Genomic DNA, 21,245 nt, shown 5'->3' on the forward strand with positions numbered 1-21,245 from the left:
TTGTTGACACATTGTGACAGCTGGGGGTGGGGCCAAGTGGCAGGCGATGATGTATACAGGTATATATTGGTTTGTAGGTGGGGGTTCTAGTTAGATGGCAGGTGTGGTTTGGATGAGATGGTAGGGCAGATTGGGATTGTAGAGGGCTAGGTAAAGGGGTGACCTGTTGAATTAGGTGAGATAGCAGGTAGAGGAGGCAGGTCAGGTGGTGGGGGGGGGGTCAGTTTGAGGAAGGTGGAATCTGATTGGACGAAACCAACTCCTCCCGCTGAGGACCATCAGCAAGAGTGAAGAGCGGCGAGATGTGAGCGGAGAGAGGATCTGTGTGTGTGCTGTCCTGTTGTTGGGGGCTGATGTAATTTCCGCCGCTGGTCTTTAGGACTTGACTAGTCACCTGATTGCTCGCACGTCGAGCCCGCGGGACGGAGCGGAGCGGAGTCTGGGTCCGGCAGCGGCAGCGGCAGCGCAGGAGGGTGAAGGTTACTCCGGACTAGGTACGATGCAGTCCGGACCACACTGAGTGCCCCTCTTGCCGCAACAGCAGCCATCCGTGGAGGAGCCGAACAGCGGGTAAGCGCAGCCAGCTCGCCCTCTTCCCCCCTTCCCCGGGATACCTGGGAGGGATTCACCCCCCCCCCCCCACCACCACCACCACCACCAACCTCCCCTTCTCCGGCTAGTGGTCCGGGGCGGGATGTTCAAAGCCCCCTGGTAACCGCCGTGTCCCTTTCGTGAAGGGAACGGCGGTGTTTTATCGCCCAGCCGGCAGCGCTGTTTCTCCAGAGGTCGGTCACCTGCATGGCTGGGCAGAGAAATAAGCTGGCCAGCAACTGATAAGTTGGCTTTTGATTTGATCTTAAAATTGTCATTTGGGAGAAGTTGAATGCTTTAACCCTGGCCATTCGAGTGTGTTTTATATTCGGCAGCTGAAGGCTCGTTTTTCTCTTTCAGTAAAGTTGGTGTGAGGTCAATGAAAGGAGCGAATCTCCCCCGCCCCATCCCGTACTCAGTCGGAGCCACTCAGCCCACGCACGATCAACTTTTCCTAGCCCGGGGACCAGAAACCACCCCAGGTTCAGGAACAGTTACTACCCTTCAGGCTCCTGAACAGCGTGGATAACTTCACCCCCCCCCCCCGCTCTGATTCCACAGCCAGCAGACTAGCTTTCATGAACTCTACAACTCACTTTCTCAGTATTTATATTTGCACGTTCGTTGTTAGTCTGTGTGTGTGCTTCTTTATTCTGTTAATGGCTGCAAGAAGATGAATCTCGGGGTAGTAAATGATGACGGAGAAGTTCGGCATGTGCTTTGGTCTTTCGGAATGTCCCACTGCTCGTACTGCCCCTGCGAATTTCCACAGCCGCCCCTCTGGCGCTGTAACCCCCTCCCCCCCATGCTCTTTGCCTCTTCCTCCCGCTCCTACTCATCAGAAGTGGTCCTCCACCATGCCGACCATTTAAGATAATCTCATTTGTCTGCCATTACCCCGTATTCCGTCCGAAACCACACGCTTTCCCCTCCGGCACTTCCTTCCTCCCCCAGTCCGGACCCATTCGCACTCTCCACCTCCACAACCCGCTCCCTGAACCCTGGCTTTGTCCACCATACCTTGACCTCTGGTAGCCCCAGCTCCGGCTCCTGCCGATCTCCAACCCCAGCTTCCCCTCCTGTGCTCTCCCTCCCTCCCTCCCTCCCTGTCAGCTCCCTGACCCCTCTGTCTTCCCTGACACATAACTGACTTCGATTTACTTTCCACTGTTACCTCTGACCCCTGGCTTGCCTTTTTCTGGAGCAAGTTTATCTTATCTAAGCTATTTAACGTTGTGTATGGTACACCCTGGCGTCACATCACACTCTGCTTGCATCGCCCACCTCCTCCCGTTAACTCTTCCCTCTCCAAGCTGAGATTTCTACAGACTTTTGCTGTTGAGGTTTCATCTGCCAAGGAAGTTCCACTGTGTGCTTATAAAGTACATGTAGACTCTGAAGCTGCCTCTTCCCATTGGATTCCTGTCCCCTCAATAAAGTGATGCCCTGGGCTGTGCAGATGCTTTTGCCCCGCTGACCTGCCCTATAACTTGAACCAAAAGTAAAACCTTGTGTTCATTCGGTTCCACACGGTGCCTGACACATGGGCAGCTAAACAAGGACAATGAAATGTGTTGTGATGCTGTTGAAGGGCAGATGAAGCAACAGTGCCCGGCTACAGACAACCCCAAACAAGTTGTGACTTTACCCTATCCAAAACACCACCTCCAAGCCTCAAGCAAGCGCCTCTTACCCACCTGGAGGAGGTAGAGGGGCCTAGTCTGACAGGGTTTCATGGAGAGGGTGATTACTTATAGCAAAGCCTGTGCCTCTGAACCAGGGACTGATTGATGTCTCAAGAGTTATGGCAAGGTGCCCTGCAGTTCACTGCCAGCTGAACCCATCAAGCCCAGGCGTCAAGCAACTGTGCTGGTTTTAATGGTACCTTACGGCAAAAACCCATTGAGGGACTACCAGATCACTGTTCAGCAGCTGTGGATAGCAACACACACAAAATGCTGGTGGAACGCAGCAGGTCAGGCAGCGTCTATAGGGAGATGTGGATAGCAGGAGGGTTATTGGGATGTAAAACTAACTTCCCATCTGACCCCTGCAGCCAGATCCCATGATAACACTTTTGCGTGGTGGGATGGAGATGCGTCTCTAACAAGCCTCTTCCCTCCGCTAGCCTGCAGGTCACCCTTGGGCAAGGTGTAGCACCTGCTTAGCCCCCCCACCCCCGATCAGAGTCACGTGAGAGCAGGTGGAGGATGGTCGTATGAGCAACTGGTTCATATCACAAGTCCTGGTTATGTGACCACTGATGCTGGACAGACAGTCTCTGAAGAGTATTGATAACGACTGGGCTCACCCATCTTGTAAAGACACTGCCCAGACGAAAGCAATGGCAAACCACTTCTGTAGAAAAATTTGCCAAGAACAGTCATGGTCGTGGATCATTCATGTCATACAACATGAGGCATGATGATGATGAGGCCAAGAGGGGAAATGAATGATTCCATGGTAATAGTTTAAAAAGGAACAAGGGTGAGCCCAGGCTAATCCTTGCATTTTAGTGAAGTTGATCTTAAAGTTATTGCTCTTCTGTTTTAGGTATTTTCTTTGTGGAGTATTTTCTTGCATCACAACTATATAAAAATACTTCACTGGCTTGAGAGCACTTTGAGACATCATTATAATTAAAAGGTGTTCCTCAAGTGGAGCCACACGCACAGACTGGAGAAACTCGGCGGTCAGGACCCTTCTGGACTGGGTGTTGATCAAATGTCCTTTTCTCTCTGTAAATCCTCGAGTGCTTTGTGTGTTGCTCCAGACTGCAGTGTCTGCAATCTTCTGCATCTCCTCAAATGGATGTTCATTGGAAATGTTGTGTTCTAGTATCCGACTTCTCATTCTAATATTTACTCCCATTAGGTCCTGGGTAAATAAGAAAATTGTTTAAAAGTTCCACTGATGTAGGTCAGATTCCTAATTTGTGTTGAGGAGGTTCATCTATTTACAGAGGTTCTCAACCTTTTTTATGCCGTGGACCCTTACTGTTAACCGAGAGGTCCATGGACCCCAGGTTGGCAGCCCCTTGTGTATTAGATATGGTAGGGTCAATTGTCTGAAGAGTGTGTATTTTAATGCTAGGAGTATTATGGGGAAAGGTGATGAACTTGGAATATGGATCAGATAGGCATTAAGGTGGATAAATCCGCAGGGCCTGATGTGATGTACGCCAGGTTATTGAGAGAGGCAAGAGAAGAGATTGCAGTTGTTTTGATCAATATCTTTGTGTCCTCTCGAGCCACAGGTGAGGTCCTGAAGGACCAGCGAGTAGTTAATGTTGTTCCATTATTTGAGAAGAGAACCAGGGATAATCTTGGAAACTAGACCAGTGAATCTTATGTCATTGGCAGGGAAGTAACTGGAGAGAATTCCTAGGAACAGGATTTATGAGCATTTGGAAACCATGGCGTAATTACAGAGAGGTTGCATATCTTTGTAGAGAGAAAGTCGTGTCTTACTAATGATTTGAGTTTTTCTGACGAGATGACGGGTAATTGATGAAGGTAGAGCTACAGAAGTTGTCTACATGGATTTTCGTGAGGCGTTTGACAAGGTCCCTCATGGGAGGCTCATCTAGATGCTTAAGCTGCATGGGATGCATGGTAAATTGCCTGTTTGGACTCGGAACTGGCTTGCCCATAGAAGACAGGATAGTGGTCAAAGGTGCTCATTTTAGCTGGAGGTCTGTGATTAGTGGTGTTCCGCAGGGACCTATACTGGGCTCTCTGCTGTTTGTGATGTATAGAAATGACCTGGATGAAAATGTAGATGGGTGGGTTAGTAAATTTGCAGATTACACAAAGATTGGTGTTGTGGATAGCATAGAAGACTGGCAATGGGATATAGATCAGTTGCAGGTATGGGTGGAGGAATAGCGGGTGGAGTTTAACCCGACCAAATGTGAAGTGTTGCATATTGGTAGGGGAAATATTAAGTGACAGTGCAGGGCAAGATTCTTACCAGTGATGATGAGCAGAGGGATCTTGCAGTCCAAGTTATGACTGTGTGACTAAGTACAACTCGAATACCGTACTGAAGTTTGCTGATGACACCACTGTCATTGGCTGAGTCAAAGGTGGTGACGAATCAGCAGGTAGGAGGGAGAGTGACAATCTGGTTGAGTGGTGTCACAACAACAACCTCTCACTCAGTGTCAGCAAGACTAAACAGCTGATTCACGACAGCAGGAGGAGGAAATCAGTGGCCCATGGGCAGCCCTCACTGGGGATCAGAGGCATGACAACTTTAAATTCCTTGGTGTTATCATTTCAGAGGACCTGTACTGGACCCAGTACATAGTGTAAGTGCAATTGCAAAGAAAGCACGGCAGCACCTCTACTTCCTTGGAAGTTTGCAAAGACTTGGCATGTCATCTAAAACTTTGACAGATTCTGTAGATGTGTGGTGGAGAGTATATTGACCAGTTGTAACACAGGCTGGTATGGAAACACCAATGACCTTGAACAGAAAATCCTACAAAAAGTAGTGGATATGGCCCACAGTCACGGATAGAGGCGCCCCCACCCCCCCCCCCCCTCCATCGCTGAGCTCATTTACCCACAGTGCTGTCACAGGAAAGCAGCATCCATCATCAGGGACCCCCACCACCCAGATTGCGTTGTCTTCTCACTACTGCCATTAGGCACAGGAGCCTCAGGCCCCACACCACATGTTCAGGAACAGTTATTCTATTCAATGGTCTCACTTTTGAGGACTCTTTATCTCACGTTCTCTATTTATTGCTTTTTTTTTCATTTGTATTTGCACACTGTTTGCCCACCCTGTTGGGTGCTGTCTTTCCTTCATTCTGTTATGAATATTGGATTTAATAAGTATGCCCACAAGTACATCTCACTGTTGTCTATGTTGATATGCAATCTATGTACTTCGATAATAAATTTGTTTTGAACTTTGTCAATAAGGTGGTTAAGAAAGCATATTGCCTTTATTAGTTGAAGCACTGAGTTCAAAAGTCAGGAAGCTTTATAAAACTAATGAGGCCGTACCTGCATACTGTTCTGGTTGCCTCACTCTAGGAAGGATGTCGAGGCTTTGGAGAGGCTGCAGAAGGGGTTTGGCAGGATGCTGCCTGCAGTAGAGAACATGTGCTACAATGAGGGGTTGGGCAAATTGGAGTCGTTTTCTCTGCAGCTGCAGAGGCTGAGGGGAGATCTGGCTGAGGTTTATAAAATTGAGAGGCATAGATAGAATTAACGGACAGTATCTTTTCCCAAGGTTGAAATAGCAGAGGACATACATTTAAGGTGAGGGGGGTGCTGTAAATTCACAGGAGATGTGAGGGGCAAGTTATTTTTACACAGCGGTGGGGTTTTGGATTAGTAGTCAAGGCAGCTATATTAGAGATGTTGAGACAGGCACATTGAATGTGAGGAAAATGGGAGGATATGGACATTGTGTAGGCAGAGGGGATAGTTAGGTTGGCCATTTGAGTACTAATTCAATTGGCTCAGCACCACATTGCGGGCCGAAGGGCCTGTTCTATTATCTGGGGTCACAGTCAGTGCCTCTGGACCAGGAGAAGATGGAGCTTGAGTGGCATCACTGGGGTGAAGAGGGCGTGCCACGAGTCCGTGAATGGCCTTTGATTACTGTCCACTGACCTCTGCTCCATGGAGCAGCTTTGAGTAAGGAAGAACATCACAATAGAAGAACAGAAACTGCTGAAGACTCTCAACAGGTCGGGCAGCAAGTGCAACAATGAACATTTCTGGTCTAACAAGTGGTCTTGGACCTGAAATGTTAACTGTTGCTTTCTTGACCTTTGCTGACTGGCCTTGGTGTTTCCAGCATTTATACATTTTTGCTTTTGTTTCAGATTTCTGCTGTTTTTTCTCCCCCAAGGGAAACATGGTGTCCCTGTGGCTGAAGAGTATTTGTTTTGCACATGGGCAGAATAGTTGGTGAGGCTGACACCTTCTCCTTGGCAAGGATCAAGGCAACAGTCCACCCCATCGATATGTTCCACCCTGGCTTTTCACAGGGCGTGCAAATATCAGTGCTCTTCGCCCTGATTGATACGGTCGTCCTTCGTTCACATTAACATATCTCCATGAGCTGATGCTTTGCATGAAATTTATTCCTCTCCTGACTGGGTCAGAGGTTGCAGAGCTGAATTATATCGTCACAAGCTACCTGCCATCTGTTCCTTATAAGAAACAGCAGTAGAGAGAAGTGCCTCAGTTAATGCCACGTCTAAATCCGTTTGAGTCTGCAAATTCTTTTCTGGATTGTAATTTTTTTTTCCTGCGGCACCTGATTAGTTTAGCTATCACAGCCCTGACTACATTGCTCGCGATGGAGTCCTACAGCATGGAAAAAGGTTCATTAGCTAATCACAATCCCACTTAAGCAAGTCCCATTTGCCTGTATTTGGCCCACATCCCTCTAAACCTGGGGTCCACGGACCTCTCAATTAATGGTAGGGGTCCGTGGCATAAAAAAGGTCCTATCCATGTATCTGTAGAAGTGCCTTTAAATATTGTTAATGTACCTTCCTCAACCACCTCCTCTGGCAACTCATTCCATATACCGACCGCCGTTTGGATGAAAAGTCTGTTGCTGAACCTCCTACTAAATCTGTCCCCTCTTACCTTAAACTTCAGTGCTTTACTTCTTGATTCCCTAATCAGGGAGTAAAAGACTGTGTCCTTCGTGATTCCATATACTTCTATAAGACCACCCCTCATCCTCCAGTGCTCCGAAGAGAATAGTCCCAACCTGCTGAGAATCCATCCCTTAAACCCTGGCAACATCACCTCTGCATTCTCTCCAGCTTCAGAGCATCTTTCCTCTGGTTAGCAGGTTGGACTGCCTTTCGTGAGTGGGAGCATTCCTACTCTTACGACTGACAGAGCAGATGCTACGTTCGGACGTCTCGTAGATGGATAGCATCTCCATCTCGGCTTCAGTAATACCTGTGAATCAAAGAGACTCTCTCTCTCTTTCAGTCTCTTGCATTTCTCAGAACAGCCACAAGTCAGTGCAATGCACCTCGTAGCCATTAAGCTGCGTCAGAATTTTGGGCTTGGGGTTGGATGGCCCGTTGTATGGGGAAAGGTGGGAGAGGCCAGGCTTGCGTTCACTGCTTTAGAAGAGTGAGAGACACAATCAGGATAGATGTGGAGAGGGCCTTTCCTTCCGAGGGAGAATCTATAGCTAGGAAGGTGTCTGTTCTTAAAGGAAACAGTAGCCGTCCATTCAAGTCGGTTTTCTCTCTGTCTCTGCTTTTGGAACCTGGAAGGGTGCTGGAAGCAGACTCTTTCAGTACGTCTAGGACCGAGGTAGAGAGGTTCATGATAAAGCAAGGGGGTGAGGAGTAGATGGGGGATGTGGAGGTGAGATTGCAGTCAGGTCAGCTATGACCTCATTGAGTGGCCTCCTGCTGTACATGAAGTGGTGAGGGTGTAGGCACTTCCTGTAACAATGGAGGGGATGCATAACAATCCCACCATTAAAGCCAGGCACATGGGCATAGGGAGAAGCAGCTCACCCCAGCAGGTTAGAATGGACTGCAATACTGGACATTTACAAAATGTCATCATGTCAAAAAGATTGAGTTATTATACTGGGGATGGAGTTGTGCACAAATACACCATTTCTGCTTGTGCACCAGGCGCTAACGTTCTTGGAGTTGCTTGTCATTCAAAATACTGGGCTTTCTAAAAATACAGATTTGATGTGGTCGTGTGTGTCCAGTCCAGTCGTTATTTTGCCCCATGTGAGAGGGTTGAACAGTTTAATTATAAGCCAATGCTTGCTCCATCCTGGTTTGCTGTCTGTCACAATCCTTGACTGTAATTTGCTCCCCAGTCAGTCGCTGACCTTGCCGCTGCTGTTGTAGCAGTGTCGACCCCAGACACACAGCGCCCGCCGGCCGGCTGTCAGTTGGCAGCTCCGTCCAAGTCCGGGTGCAAGAGCTCTTGCATCACTGAATCCACCATTGCAATAACGGTTCCTCGGTCTCTCAGTGACCAGACAGGGATCACTATTTACATGAAACCCACAGGGTCACTCCTCCCCTGCTTTCCAGAGAATAATGTTGGAGGGACATGCCTACTTCCGCTCAAGAGGAGAAGATTTGGTTCGATGTTTCATCATTTCAGCAGTCCCTCAGTGCAGTAAAATGGCTCATTTCCGTTCTGACCTTTCCAAATTATTGATGGCTTGACATCTGGATCACCTGGGTCCCATTTCCTAGGCCCACTTAAACTCACTGGAAAATTTAATATGCTGTGTAACCTTTAAAAGAAAAACAAACAAATTAAGTGTTTTTGAGTAAAATCTGAGAATGCAGTATCACCAAAGTCCTCAGCAAGCCCAGTTATCAGAATTTGATTGTACTGTGCTGGTGTGTTTCCTGGAAAGGACCTGAAGTTGCCCCTCTGGCTGTGACTCTGTGTACCCTTTATAGTGTAGTATCTTCTACAAAGGTCAGGGAAATTTCTGGTGTACACATGGCTGGTTTGTGCTCATTAGCCCTTGACTGGCTGAGAGGTAGCAAGCGCAGAGTGACAGCCATGTTCATGGATCCCCTAAACTGGAAGATCACGAGTTCTATTCTCAGTGCGGCAACTCGAGGACGTAATCCAAACTGACAACTGGGCGGAGTGCTGCCGCATTGCTCAAGGCAGCAGTTTGTGAATGTGAGCGGAGCCCACCAGTGGGCTTTTACCGTTTGGCAGAATCAGTGAAGGTCATATTGCATGCAGGAATGTAGGCTTGTCTGAATGCTTTGACTACCGCTGATTAGCAAGAGTGCAAGGTGTGCAGAAACTCAATGGAAGCTTAATCTTGGGCTTCCTTTGCTGTTACTGTACACTGATATGTTATTTTGGATGTGAACCAGATCGTGGTGTGACTTCCCACTCAGTGCCCTCTTTGTTAACGTTTACATATTTTCCCTTTGCTGCACTTGGCTCTTGTATTGTTTCACCGACTGTGTCTGCACATGCAATATCTCTGTCTCTGAGTATCATCTTCACTTGCTTTCTTCCCCTCCAAGTCACCCTATTGTAAGTTTGTTTGTTTTCCCCTTTGATCTCATCTCCAGTCCCCGTTCCCTGTCTCTGGGTTTGAGACTGTTTTAGGAACAGTTTCTTCCCCTCTGCATCATATTACTGAAAGGCCCATCAACAAAAACCTCACTATTTCATTGCTCTTTTTGCAGCACTAATACAGTATATAAATATTACTGTAACTTGTAGTATGATTTATGTACTGCACTGTACTCTGCTGCAAAACAATAAATTTCATAGATACGTCAGTGATAATAAACCTGATTATATTATTTCCATTTTTGTGCTATTTTTAATTTAACTGTTTAATATACGTATTTCCCTCTGTAATTGACTTGCATTTTTTCTGTATTTCTCATGTATTGCATTGTACTCCTGACGCAAAGTTAACAAATTTTGTGACACATGCCAGTGATAATAAACCTGATCTGATTCTGTTTGTCCCTACTGTCTCATGGCTCCAGCGACCCAGGTTCAATTGTGATCTCCAGTGCTGTCCGTATGGCGTTTGCACAATCTCCCTGTGACTGTGTGGGTGCTCCCGTTCCCTTCCTTGTCCTTGAGGAGTGTGGGTTGGTAGGTTAACTCAGGGCCATGAATTCTGGGGTCTAGGCCAGTGGTGGAATCTTGGGGCAGTTGTGAAAATATGGGGAGATGCGGTTACAGGGAATTATCCTTTTTCCTTGCCAGCTTTATGTTTCTGCTTCTCTCTGACAATTCCAGCTTTTGTCGAACTGCTACATTTTGACATTGTTGCATCTCCCAATGTGCATTAACAAAGAAAGCTTGAAAGTCTTGCCAAATAAGCAGATTGTGCAAAAGGGTGATACTGGTTTGGTTTTTAAATAAAAAGCTCAAGTTTTTAAGTAAGGAAAGTGAGATTGAGAAAATTGGGGTCAAATGGAGTGCCAAGGTACCACTTGAGACAGTAACTGGGGAGAGGGGAGGATCAGCGACTGAATAGCGGAGATTGTGCTGCTCACAATCTCTTGCTTGGGTTTGATTGGAGACTACTCTGCCTAGTTAGTACAAGCAGCCAATCAGGTGGAGTGCAGGGGTCAAGCGGGTGCCTGTGTGTACACCAAGTCATTTTTAATATCTATGTGGAAATTAACATTTTTACTGATATTGTTCCCAAGGGACAGCATGTAGCTAATGTACAGCCTTGAGATTTATCTTCTCTCGATAGCCATGAAACAAAGAAAAAGCATGGACATCATTCAAAGAGAAACAGCAAACCCACCCACCCCCCCGCACAAAAAAAGAATGACTACACTATCATCAACCCCAAACACACCTCCCCCACACTACCCACAACTAGCACATCGCCCCTCTACCACATGACACACAACAAGAACGTCAGCCCTCAACAACCCTTTCCCCGCACAAAACACAGCAAGAACATTGAACCCCCTCACCCCACATGAAAACCAAGAAAGGGCAAGCAAGACCAAAATATAAAAAACTGAAAGAAGCCCTTTGGCCATGAAAGCAGTAGTTCAAACCATAAACGCAGCTACTCAGTAACATCCTCTGACATCTTCGAAAGAGAGACACCACCGGAACACAGAGGTCTACCCTCTGGCAGCTGTGAGCTCCCACACAGTGATAAGCTCCAGCAGGGGAGGGATCCCATCAGCGAACCAAAGGCAGGCAGTCAGCTCCTTCGTCTTGATGTTTCAACGCTTTAACCAGCGATTAATTGATGCTTTAATCTGTGAAATGGAGTTGAACATCATCTCGAAATTTCTTCACTCGGAGGACGCTCTCTTCCCGGAGACAGCAACTTCACTCAATCAATCTCCAAAATGTAAATCGCAGGATCTCACAGTTCCACAAACACATTTGAGATGAAAGCACAGACGTAAAAGAAGTGAGAATTCACAAACACGAGGAAATCTGCAGATGCTGGAAATTCAAGCAATACACACAAAATGTTGGTGGAACGCAGCAGGCCAGGCAGCATCTATAGGAAGTACAGTCGACGTTTCGGGCCAAGACCCTTCGTCAGAAGTGAGAATTAGTAGTTTTGTGGACTATGTGGAAGATGTTGACTGAGGGAGCGTTGTATGTTGGTACCATCTTGACTGAAAGATAAGGCAATCATGGTGTCTCTGTCTCTCATGTAGTGTCACCATGTCATCCTGTTCATTTACATCAACTGGTCCCAATTTGCTAACCAGCAAAGGAAGATGGAAAGGGGCATTTTTTTCTCTCTGCTTGTCTCTCAAGTTCCCTTCCTTAAGAGAAGGCATGTGAACATTAATAAACAGCAGGCAAGCAGCCACCTGCGTCACAGGTTGAGGGGGAAGTTCTGTTGAACATTCATCACTGCCAACTAAGTATGGCACACATCAAGTGTGTACAGTGCAGATTCCCACATCACTAACGTATCCTGCAGGTGCGGTAATGTGTTAGGGGTACACTGTAACTTTCCCCTAGTGTGTAGGGAATATGAGATTGGTAGAGAATTAATATTGATGGTCATCATGGGCTCACTATCTCACTCAGTCTGTAACAAAGAGTGGTTGGCTGTGCCCTGTTGAAGGGTATACAAGTACACCGATGCTTCTGAACAGAAAATCCTCCAAGATGTGGTGGATATGGCCTAGTCCAGGGGTCGGCAACCCGTGGCTCCGGAGCCGCATGCAGCTCTTTCAACTCTGTGCTGCGGCTCCCAGTGGCTTTGGAAAATAAATATTTAATTAAAATGTATTTTATGTTAGTTTGTGGCTCCCAGTGTTTTCTTTTCTGTGGGAAGCGGGTCCATATGGCTTTTTCAGTGGTAAGGTTTGCCGACCCCTGGCCTAGTCCATCATGGGTAAAGCCCTCCCCTACATGGAGCAATGTCTGTCATCAGGGATGCCCACCTCCCAGGCCATGCTCTTTTCTTGCTATTGCCATCAGGAAGAAAATACAGGAGCCTCAGGACTCCAGATACTGGGTTCAAGAACAGTTACTACCCCTCAACCATCAGACACTTGAACCAGTGGGGATAACTTCTCTTGTCCCATCACTGAAATGTTCCCACAGCCTGTGGAATCACTCTCAAGGACACTTCATCACAAGTTCTTGATAATTATTGCTATTTGTTATTGTTATTTCTTTTTGAATTTGCAGTTTTGTTGTCTTCTGCACTCTGGTTGAATGCCCAAGTTGGTGCAGTCCATCATTGATTCTGTTATGGTTATTATTCTATTGTGGACTTGTTATCTTAAGGCAGTGAATCTCAGGGTTGTATACAGTGACATATTTACAGTAATCTGATAATAAATTTACTCCGAACTTTGAATTGATGTAAGAGTGAAAGCATAGGAACAAAGTTTATTAAATGCCATTAATTAATGGGATCTTTGTGAAGAAGGTATGTTGTCTCACACCTCCAGTGTCCCAAGGTAATGCTGACCTCAGGTGTGGAGTTTGCTTGTTTTCTCTGTGTCTGCGTGTATCCTGTCATTTCAAGGACTTTAATTGACCAGTGTGAATTGTCCTTAGTGTGCAGGTGAGTGGTAGTGACCGCGGGGAGTTAATGGAAGTGAAAGGGATGAGTGTATTATTGGTATAAATGGGTGCTTGTGGGGTGGGGGTTAACCGGGACTCTTCGGGCTGAAGGGCCTGTTTATGTTCTGCTTATCATCACAACATGCTTTTTCCCCAAACGTGAGTGCAAGATGTGTTTACACTAGTTCTAGACACTCATTATCTATCGCTGGTGTCCTTGACCATGCGACACGCTTTAGTGATGGTGCTACCAGTCCTCATTTGTAAGAGCAGTGTTCCCCCCTGCCTCCCCACCCCACCCCCGGTCTAACACTTCTCTGCTTAGATCAGGGTTACCACAGTCATAAGGCAGAACTATAACACACTTTCTGGGTGTTGGTCTGATCAGTTTAGTGCCTTTCATCTTAGAGCTGTGAGTAAGCAGAACTTGCAGTAGTGTTCCTTTGTGTACGTGATGGAATTTAATAGACTCATAGGAAAAGAAACGGCGTGCAAAATGAGCCCTTCGGCTCATCAAGTCCATACCAACAATCAATCTTCATTTACACTAATCCATAAGACCATAAGACAAAGAAGCAGAAGTCAGCCATTCGGCCCATCGAGTCTGCTCCGCCATTTAATCATGAGCTGATCCATTCTCTGATTTAGTCCCACTCCCCTGCCTTCTCACCATAACCTTTGATGCCCTGGCTACTCAGATACCTATCAATCTCTGCCTTAAATACACCCAATGACTTGACCTCCACTGCTGCCTGTGGCAACAAATTCCACAGATTCACCACCCTCTGGCTAAAAAAGTTTCTTCACATCTCTGTTCTGAAAGTGCGCACTTCAATCCTTAAATCATGCCGTCTTGTTCTGGACTTTTTCACAATGGGAAACAACTTTGCCACATCCACTCTGTCCTTGCCTTTCAACTTCTGAAATGTTTCTATGAGGTTCCTCCTCATTCTTCTAAACTCCAAGGAGTACAGTCCAAGAGCGGTCAAACGTTCCTCATATGTTAACCCTCTCATTCCCAGAATCATTCTAGTAAATCTTCTCTGAACCCTCTCCAACGTCAGCACATCCTTTCTTAAATAAGGAGCCCAAAACTGCACACAATACTCCAAGTGAGGTCTTTTCAGTGCCTTATAGAGTCTCAACATCACATCCCTGCTCCTATACTCTATTCCTCTAGAAATGAATGCCAACATTGCATTCGCCTTCTTCACCATCGACTCAAGCTGGAGGTTCACCTGAAGGGTATCCTGCACGAGGACTCCCAAGTCCCGTTGCATCTCAGAACTTTGAATTCTCTCCCCACTTAGATAGTAGTCTGCCCGTTTATTTCTTCTACCAAAGTGCATGACCGTACACTTTCCAACATTGTATTTCATTTGTCACTTCTTTGCACATTTCTCCAATCTATCCAAGTCTCTCTGTTTCCTCAGCACTCCCAGCCCCTCCACTCATCTTTGTATCATCAGCAAACTTAGCCACAAAGCCATCTATTCCATAATCCAAATCTTTGATATACAACAGCCCCAACACGGACCGCTGTGGAACACCACTTGTAACCAGCAGCCAACCAGAATGGGATCCCTTTATTCCCACTCTCTGTTTCCTGCCAATCAACCAACGAAGGTAATCCTGCTACCTCAATCTTTTTATTTAGTACTTCAGACATTATCAACTCAACCCAGATTCTGTTCAGCAAGGGAAAATTTACAGCAGCCAATTAACCTTTGAACCCACATGTCTCTGGGAGAACGTGCAAAGTCCACGTAGATAGCACCCAACATCAGGATTGAACCTGGGTGTTTAGTGTTCTGCACCACTGTGCTGGCCTTGGTCAAGGGGTGCGAGGCAGATGCAAATTGTGTTGAACTCCTGAGATCAGTGACCTGCCCTTGGTATAGTCATTGCTGGATAAAAATGGCAGAGCACTGTACAGGTTAACTGGAATCGAGGAGGGAGCAATTCCTGCTGAAATGGATGGGTTGAGTCACACAGGCCCAGAGTTTTCAATCAGGAATTTTGTGCTGAGCCAACGTTGGGTTTAATGAGGTTTAAGCCATGTGGTTCTCAAATGGGCTTGTCTCAGCTCCTTGTGTTTCAGTTGCTGTTGCCTCTCAACAACTGAGCTGCTCTGCTGACTCTTCTGTACAGTATTTGATTATCGAGCCTTGTCTTAATGTGGCTGTCATGCAGAAAGACACTTGGCCCATTGTGCACTGGTTATTCCAATTAACATAGTTTGCGAGCATTGAGTGTGAGAGAGTAGGTGGAAATGTTTGGGTAAGTCCAGGGCCTTAAGGGTTCCGTAGAAAGTTTTGTTTGACCATATCTTTTTGGCAATTTCTTTTAAATCTTCAAAGTGGCCCTTGACCCCGAAGACCAGTTTGCTCAATGCCACAAGAGGCAGATTGTGACTTCCTGCCATTTTGTTTTCTTTCTGAGAATATGTGGGAGCATCAGAGGTGGTAGGGGAGGTGAGTTTGTGTAAGATCTGGCATCATATTCCAGACCAGAATGAGGGAATTCTGCACTGCCTGAGATTTTCAACTGAACTGTGAAACTGGGGCTCCATCAGCCATATACTTGACTACTGATTTATATAACTCCTTCCCTGTGTTTGCAGTACTGTGCAAAAGTCTTAGGCACATACGTATAGGTAGGGTGCCTAACACTTTTTCCACAGTGCAGTATTTGTCAATGTGGAATGGAGAGCAAGTTTGTAGATCTGGTGGGAGCAAAGGATGTTGGGAATGGTGAGGATGGAGTGCTGTGGGACAGGAGGCAGAGAAGGAGTGTTAGGGATGGGTGCAAGTGTATTGATCATTACAGAATGTCTCTCTGGTGCTACCCACTCCCTCCCCTCGCTCTTCCCCTTTTCCAACCACGATTCCCCTCTCCCTGCCCCCTTCCCACTCTCAGTTCACAACAGAGACCTAGATCAGAGTCAGGTTTATCGTCATTCACATATAACATGAATTTTTTTTTGCGATAGCAATACAGTGCAATGCACTGTGCAAGTCTAGGGCTAACTAGCTGTATATATGTGTCTCCGACTTTTGCACAGTGCTGTATTTAATCAGTCCTGATGCAGGGTCTCGACAATTCCTTCCCACTATTTGCCATAAATGCTGCTCGACCTGCTGAGTTTCTGCAACAGCTTGTTGCTTGCTCCTGCCCTGTATTTGTCCCTCAGTCGATGCCGTGTGAAACTGGTGATTAGTTTGTATGTGCTGAGATACTGTGAAACCATTTTGTTTGCTCACCATCCAGACAGATTATTCCATACATCAATGCGGTACGAAAGGAAAACAAGACCAGAGTGTACATCGCAAACACGAGATTCCGCATTTGCTGGAAATGCAAACACAAAATGCTGACATTCACTGAGTGATCACATTATTAGGTACACCTGCTGTTACTGCAAATATCTAAACAGCCAATCATGTGGCAGCATCTCAATGTGTAAAAGCATGCAGACGTGGTCAAGAGGTTCAGTTACTCAGACCAAACATCAGAATGGGGAAGAATGTGATCTAAGTGACTTTGACTGTCACTTGTTGGTGTCAGACAGGGTGGTTTGAGTATCTCAGAAACTGCTGGTCTCCTGCCATTTTTCACACACAATAGTCTCTGGAGTTCACAAAGAAACAGAAAGCATCCAGTGAGTGGCAGCTAGGTGGGTGAAAACACCTTGTTAATGAGAGGTCAGAGGAGAATGACCAGTTTTTTTTCAAGCTAACAAGACGGCTACACTAACTGAAATAAGCATGTGTTACGGGAGTGGTGTGCAGAAGAGTGTCTCTGAACACACAGCACGTCGAACCTTGAAGTGGATGGACCACAGCAGCAGAGCACACCAGGTTTCTTTCCTGCACCTAGTAACGTGGTCACTGAGTGTATGGTACCGAGTGCAGTGCTGGCAGACAGATAGACCATGATGAGATCAAGACTTCATCTTTATCGTACAAGAGGTCTGTTCTTACAGTCGTGCGATAGAAGCCATCCTTAAGCCCAGGGTTTGTGTTTTCCATCTTTTGCATCTCTGCTCAGTAGAAGTGGAGAAGAATGTCTGGGGTGGGACCGGTCTTTAATTATGTCAACTACTTTCCCAGCAAGCGTTGCCAGAGAAAATGGAGAGGAGGCTGGTCTTCCTGAGAGACTCGGTTGTGTTCGCAGCTCCTGGAAATTTCTTGCGTCCCTGGCCAGAGTAGTTGTTATACCAAAATGTGATGCGTCCAGGTAGGCTGCTTTCTGCAGTGCATCTGTAAAACATCATTGAGGTTACCAGGGATAGACTGAATTTCCTTAGCTTTCTAAAAAGATAGGGGCATTCTCTTCAATATGACCACCTTGCTGTTTGTGGCCACTTCATCTTCCAGTCTTAAAGCAGATCCTAATCTTCACCATTGCTGTAAAGGTACTGAGGCCGTGTTCCGTGGTGGTGGAAGCTGCAGGTCCATATGTTCTGCAGGAAAGGCTAACTTCTACTGTTTTCAGTTGCCTTACTTTGTTGGCTAAGATGATTGAGGCTTGTTTTTGTGCTTCTATCACTCAAAGACACCAGCCCATTGTGCACTAGTGATTCAATATTGTCTCTGCGTTTGCAGGGTCAGAGGACTACAAAGCCTTCCTGTCGCTGGTGAGAGCCGGTTACCATGGCAATGGTGGCAGAGACCAGCAGTGGCGGCTCCAGTTGGCAGAAACGGTGTGTGGCGCTGGAGTCCCAGCTCTACAGGTTCCGGCTGCAGGCGGGTAAGATCCGGGAACTACTGGCCGAAAAGGTGAGTGGAATGGACGTGGGAATGAAGAGCAGGGGTAGGTCAATTGGCCCTCGACCCTGCTCCTCCCCCAATTAAGAAGGTCACGACTGATCTGCCGGTAACCTTAACTCCACATTTTTTGATTTATCAGTAAATGGGTCTGCCTCTCACTTAAAAATATTCAAAGCTTTCTGTTGACCCTCAGCAATGCAGCATAGAAAGCATCCAATCCAGATGCAGCATAGAAAGCATCCAATCCAGATGCAGCATAGAAAGCATCCAATCCAGATGCAGCATAGAAAGCATCCAATCCAGATGCAGCATAGAAAGCATCCAATCCAGATGCAGCATGGCAACTACTCTGCCCAAAACTGCAAGAAACCGCAGAGAGTTGTGGACATCTCCAGGAGCCTGCCTTCCCTCCATAACTCCAGACACAAGATTCTGCAGATACTGGAAATCCAGAACAACAAACACAAAATGCTGGACAACCTCAGAAGGTCAGGCAGCATCTTTGGAGAGGAATGAACAGTCCACATTCCGGTCCTTTCATAAACTTGGCTGCCTTGTAAAAGCAGCCAGTGTGATCAGACATTCTCTCTTCTTCCCCCTCTTGTTGGACAGAAGGTCAAACCCTAGGAGCACATTGTGTTTATTTTTTCTCCCTTGTGTGACCACGACATGGTGAAATGCTCTTTAGGGATGGCATGCACAACAGTTTTGTACACGTGACAGTAATAAACCAAGTGCCAGTTCTTCCACCATCCTCTCAGGAAAGTTCAAAAGGCTCACGTCCCCCATCTTCCCTGATCCGCTAGTCCAAAGCAGTGTGGAACCACTTTGTTCCAGCAGTGAGTCTGTGCTGCTTTATTATCCAGCAGTACAGATCATAAACGATAGTCTGTCAGCCTGGGTTTTACTGAGGAGAATTAGGTTTGAAATTTGGGTGGGTGCTGTGGAAATGTAGAATCCCTGGGGGCAATTTAAAGCTGAGCTATTCAGGGAGGGCATTGGGAAGCAGCATCTTCTACAGGTAGCAAGTTTGAACCCCCCCCCCCCCGCCAAGCGGCAACTCTGATGCTGAGAGGTTTTGAGGCTGAAATTGGTGGACTCCTGTCGGGCAAATGTGCCCAGGTTAATGGGGTTATGGTGCAGAGCAGCCATTGTCTAATCTCTGAATAGCCGACTCGTACTTCCAGTATTCCTCTGGTAAAGTTGGGGCAATCATGCTGAACAAGTTGGATCCTCTTGGTTACACGTGAACGGTCGACGGGAGGGAACTGGCACAGGAATTGGGGTGGTGCAGTAGCGTACCAATTCAGCGCCAGTGATCAGTGGTCAATTCTCACTGCTCGCTGTCTGTAAGAAGTTTGTGCATTCTCCCCATCTGCAGGAGACAGGGAGAACGTGTAAACTCCTTACAGGCAGCTCCCAGCTGAAGCGTGGGAGGTACAGGCATGACTGGGACTGATTTAGGAAAAGGTTACTCTACCACCACCCTGAGGTGGTGGAGGGGTTGTGGAGAGGGTCACTGTACCTCCACCCTGAGGTGATGGAGGTGGGTGTGGAGAGGGTCACTGTACCTCCACCCTGAGGTGATGGAGGGGGGTGTGGAGAGGGTCACTGTACCTCCACCCTGAGGTGGTGGAGGGGTTGTGGAGAGGGTCACTGTACCTCCACCCTGAGGTGGTGGAGGGGGTGTGGAGAGGGTCACTGTACCTCCACCCTGAGGTGGTGGAGGGGGTGTGGAGAGGGTCACTGTACCTCCACCCTGAGGTGATGGAGGGGGTGTGGAACTCTAATTCCACCCTGAGGTGATGGAGGTGGGTGTGGAGAGGGTCACTGTACCTCCACCCTGAGGTGGTGGAGGGGGTGTAGAGAGGGTCACTGTACCTCCACCCTGAGGTGGTGGAGGGGGTGTGGAGAGGGTCACTGTACCTCCACCCTGAGGTGGTGGAGGGGGTGTGGAGAGGGTCACTGTACCTCCACCCTGAGGTGGTGGAGGGGGTGTGGAGAGGGTCACTGTACCTCCACCCTGAGGTGATGGAGGGGGTGTGGAACTCTAACTCCACCCTGAGGTGATGGAGGTGGGTGTGGAGAGGGTCACTGTACCTCCACCCTGAGGTGGTGGAGGGGGTGTGGAGGGGGTCACTGTACCTCCACCCTGAGGTGATGGAGGGGGGTGTGGAGAGGGTCACTGTACCTCCACCCTGAGGTGGTGGAGGGGTTGTGGAGAGGGTCACTGTACCTCCACCCTGAGGTGGTGGAGGGGGTATGGAGAGGGTCACTGTACCTCCACCCTAAGGTGGTGGAGGGGGTGTGGAGAGGGTCACTGTACCTCCACCCTGAGGTGATGGAGGTGGGTGTGGAGAGGGTCACCGTACCTCCACCCTGAGGTGGTGGAGGGGGTGTGGAGAGGGTCACTGTACCTCCACCCTGAGGTGGTGGAGGGGGTGTGGAGAGGGTCACTGTACCTCCACCCTGAGGTGGTGGAGGGGGTGTGGAGAGGGTCACTGTACCTCCACCCTGAGGTGGTGGAGGGGGTGTGGAGAGGGTCACTGTACCTCCGACCCTGAGGTGGTGGAGGGGGTGTGGAGAGGGTCACTGTACCTCCACCCTGAGGTGGATGGAGGGGGGTGTGGAGAGGGTCACTGTACCTCCACCCTGAGGTGGTGGAGGGGGGTGTGGAGAGGGTCACTGTACCTCCACCCTGAGGTGGTGGAGGGGGTGTGGAGAGGGTCACTGTACCTCCACCCTGAGGTGGTGGAGGGGGGTGTGGAGAGGGTCACTGTAACTCCACCCTGAGGTGGTGGAGGGGGGTGTGGAGAGGGTCGACTCTAACTCCACCCTGAGGTGATGGAGGGGGGTGTGGAGAGGGTCACTGTACCTCCACCCTGAGGTGATGGAGGGGGGTGTGGAGAGGGTCACTGTACCTCCACCCTGAGGTGGTGGAGGGGTGTGGAGAGGGTCACTGTACCTCCACCCTGAGGTGGTGGAGGGGGTCGTGGAGAGGGTCACTGTACCTCCACCCTGAGGTGATGGAGGGGGGTGTGGAGAGGGTCACTATACCTCCACCCTGAGGTCGATGGAGGGGGTGTGGAACTCTAACTCCACCCTGAGGTGATGGAGGTGGGTGTGGAGAGGGTCACTGTACCTCCACCCTGAGGTGATGGAGGGGGGTGTGGAGAGGGTCACTGTACCTCCACCCTGAGGTGGTGGAGGGGGTTGTGGAGAGGGGTCACTGTACCTCCACCCTGAGGTGGTGGAGGGGGTATGGAGAGGGTCACTGTACCTCCACCCTGAGGTGATGGAGGTGGGTGTGGAGAGGGTCACTGTACCTCCACCC

The 21,245-nt window shown here is 48.2% G+C and overlaps 1 protein-coding gene across 2 annotated transcripts in view; it reads left to right on the plus strand.

The window, feature by feature from the left end:
• Positions 1–248: 248 nt before the first annotated feature.
• Positions 249–21,245, plus strand: part of plekhh1 (pleckstrin homology domain containing, family H (with MyTH4 domain) member 1) — a 140,027-nt gene continuing 119,030 nt past the window's right edge. Inside the window, exons 1-2 of one of the 2 annotated variants that reach the window (XM_059953337.1) lie at positions 249–570; positions 17,747–17,920. In XM_059953337.1, the coding sequence (XP_059809320.1) occupies positions 17,795–17,920 (126 nt within the window). In that variant the 5' untranslated portion in view covers positions 249–570; positions 17,747–17,794. The remainder of the gene's footprint in view (positions 571–17,746; positions 17,921–21,245) is intronic. The other variant, XM_059953329.1, reaches the window with a different exon arrangement.

The sequence above is a fragment of the Hypanus sabinus genome, chromosome 2, assembly GCF_030144855.1.
Source record: "Hypanus sabinus isolate sHypSab1 chromosome 2, sHypSab1.hap1, whole genome shotgun sequence".
Lineage (NCBI taxonomy): Eukaryota > Metazoa > Chordata > Chondrichthyes > Myliobatiformes > Dasyatidae > Hypanus > Hypanus sabinus.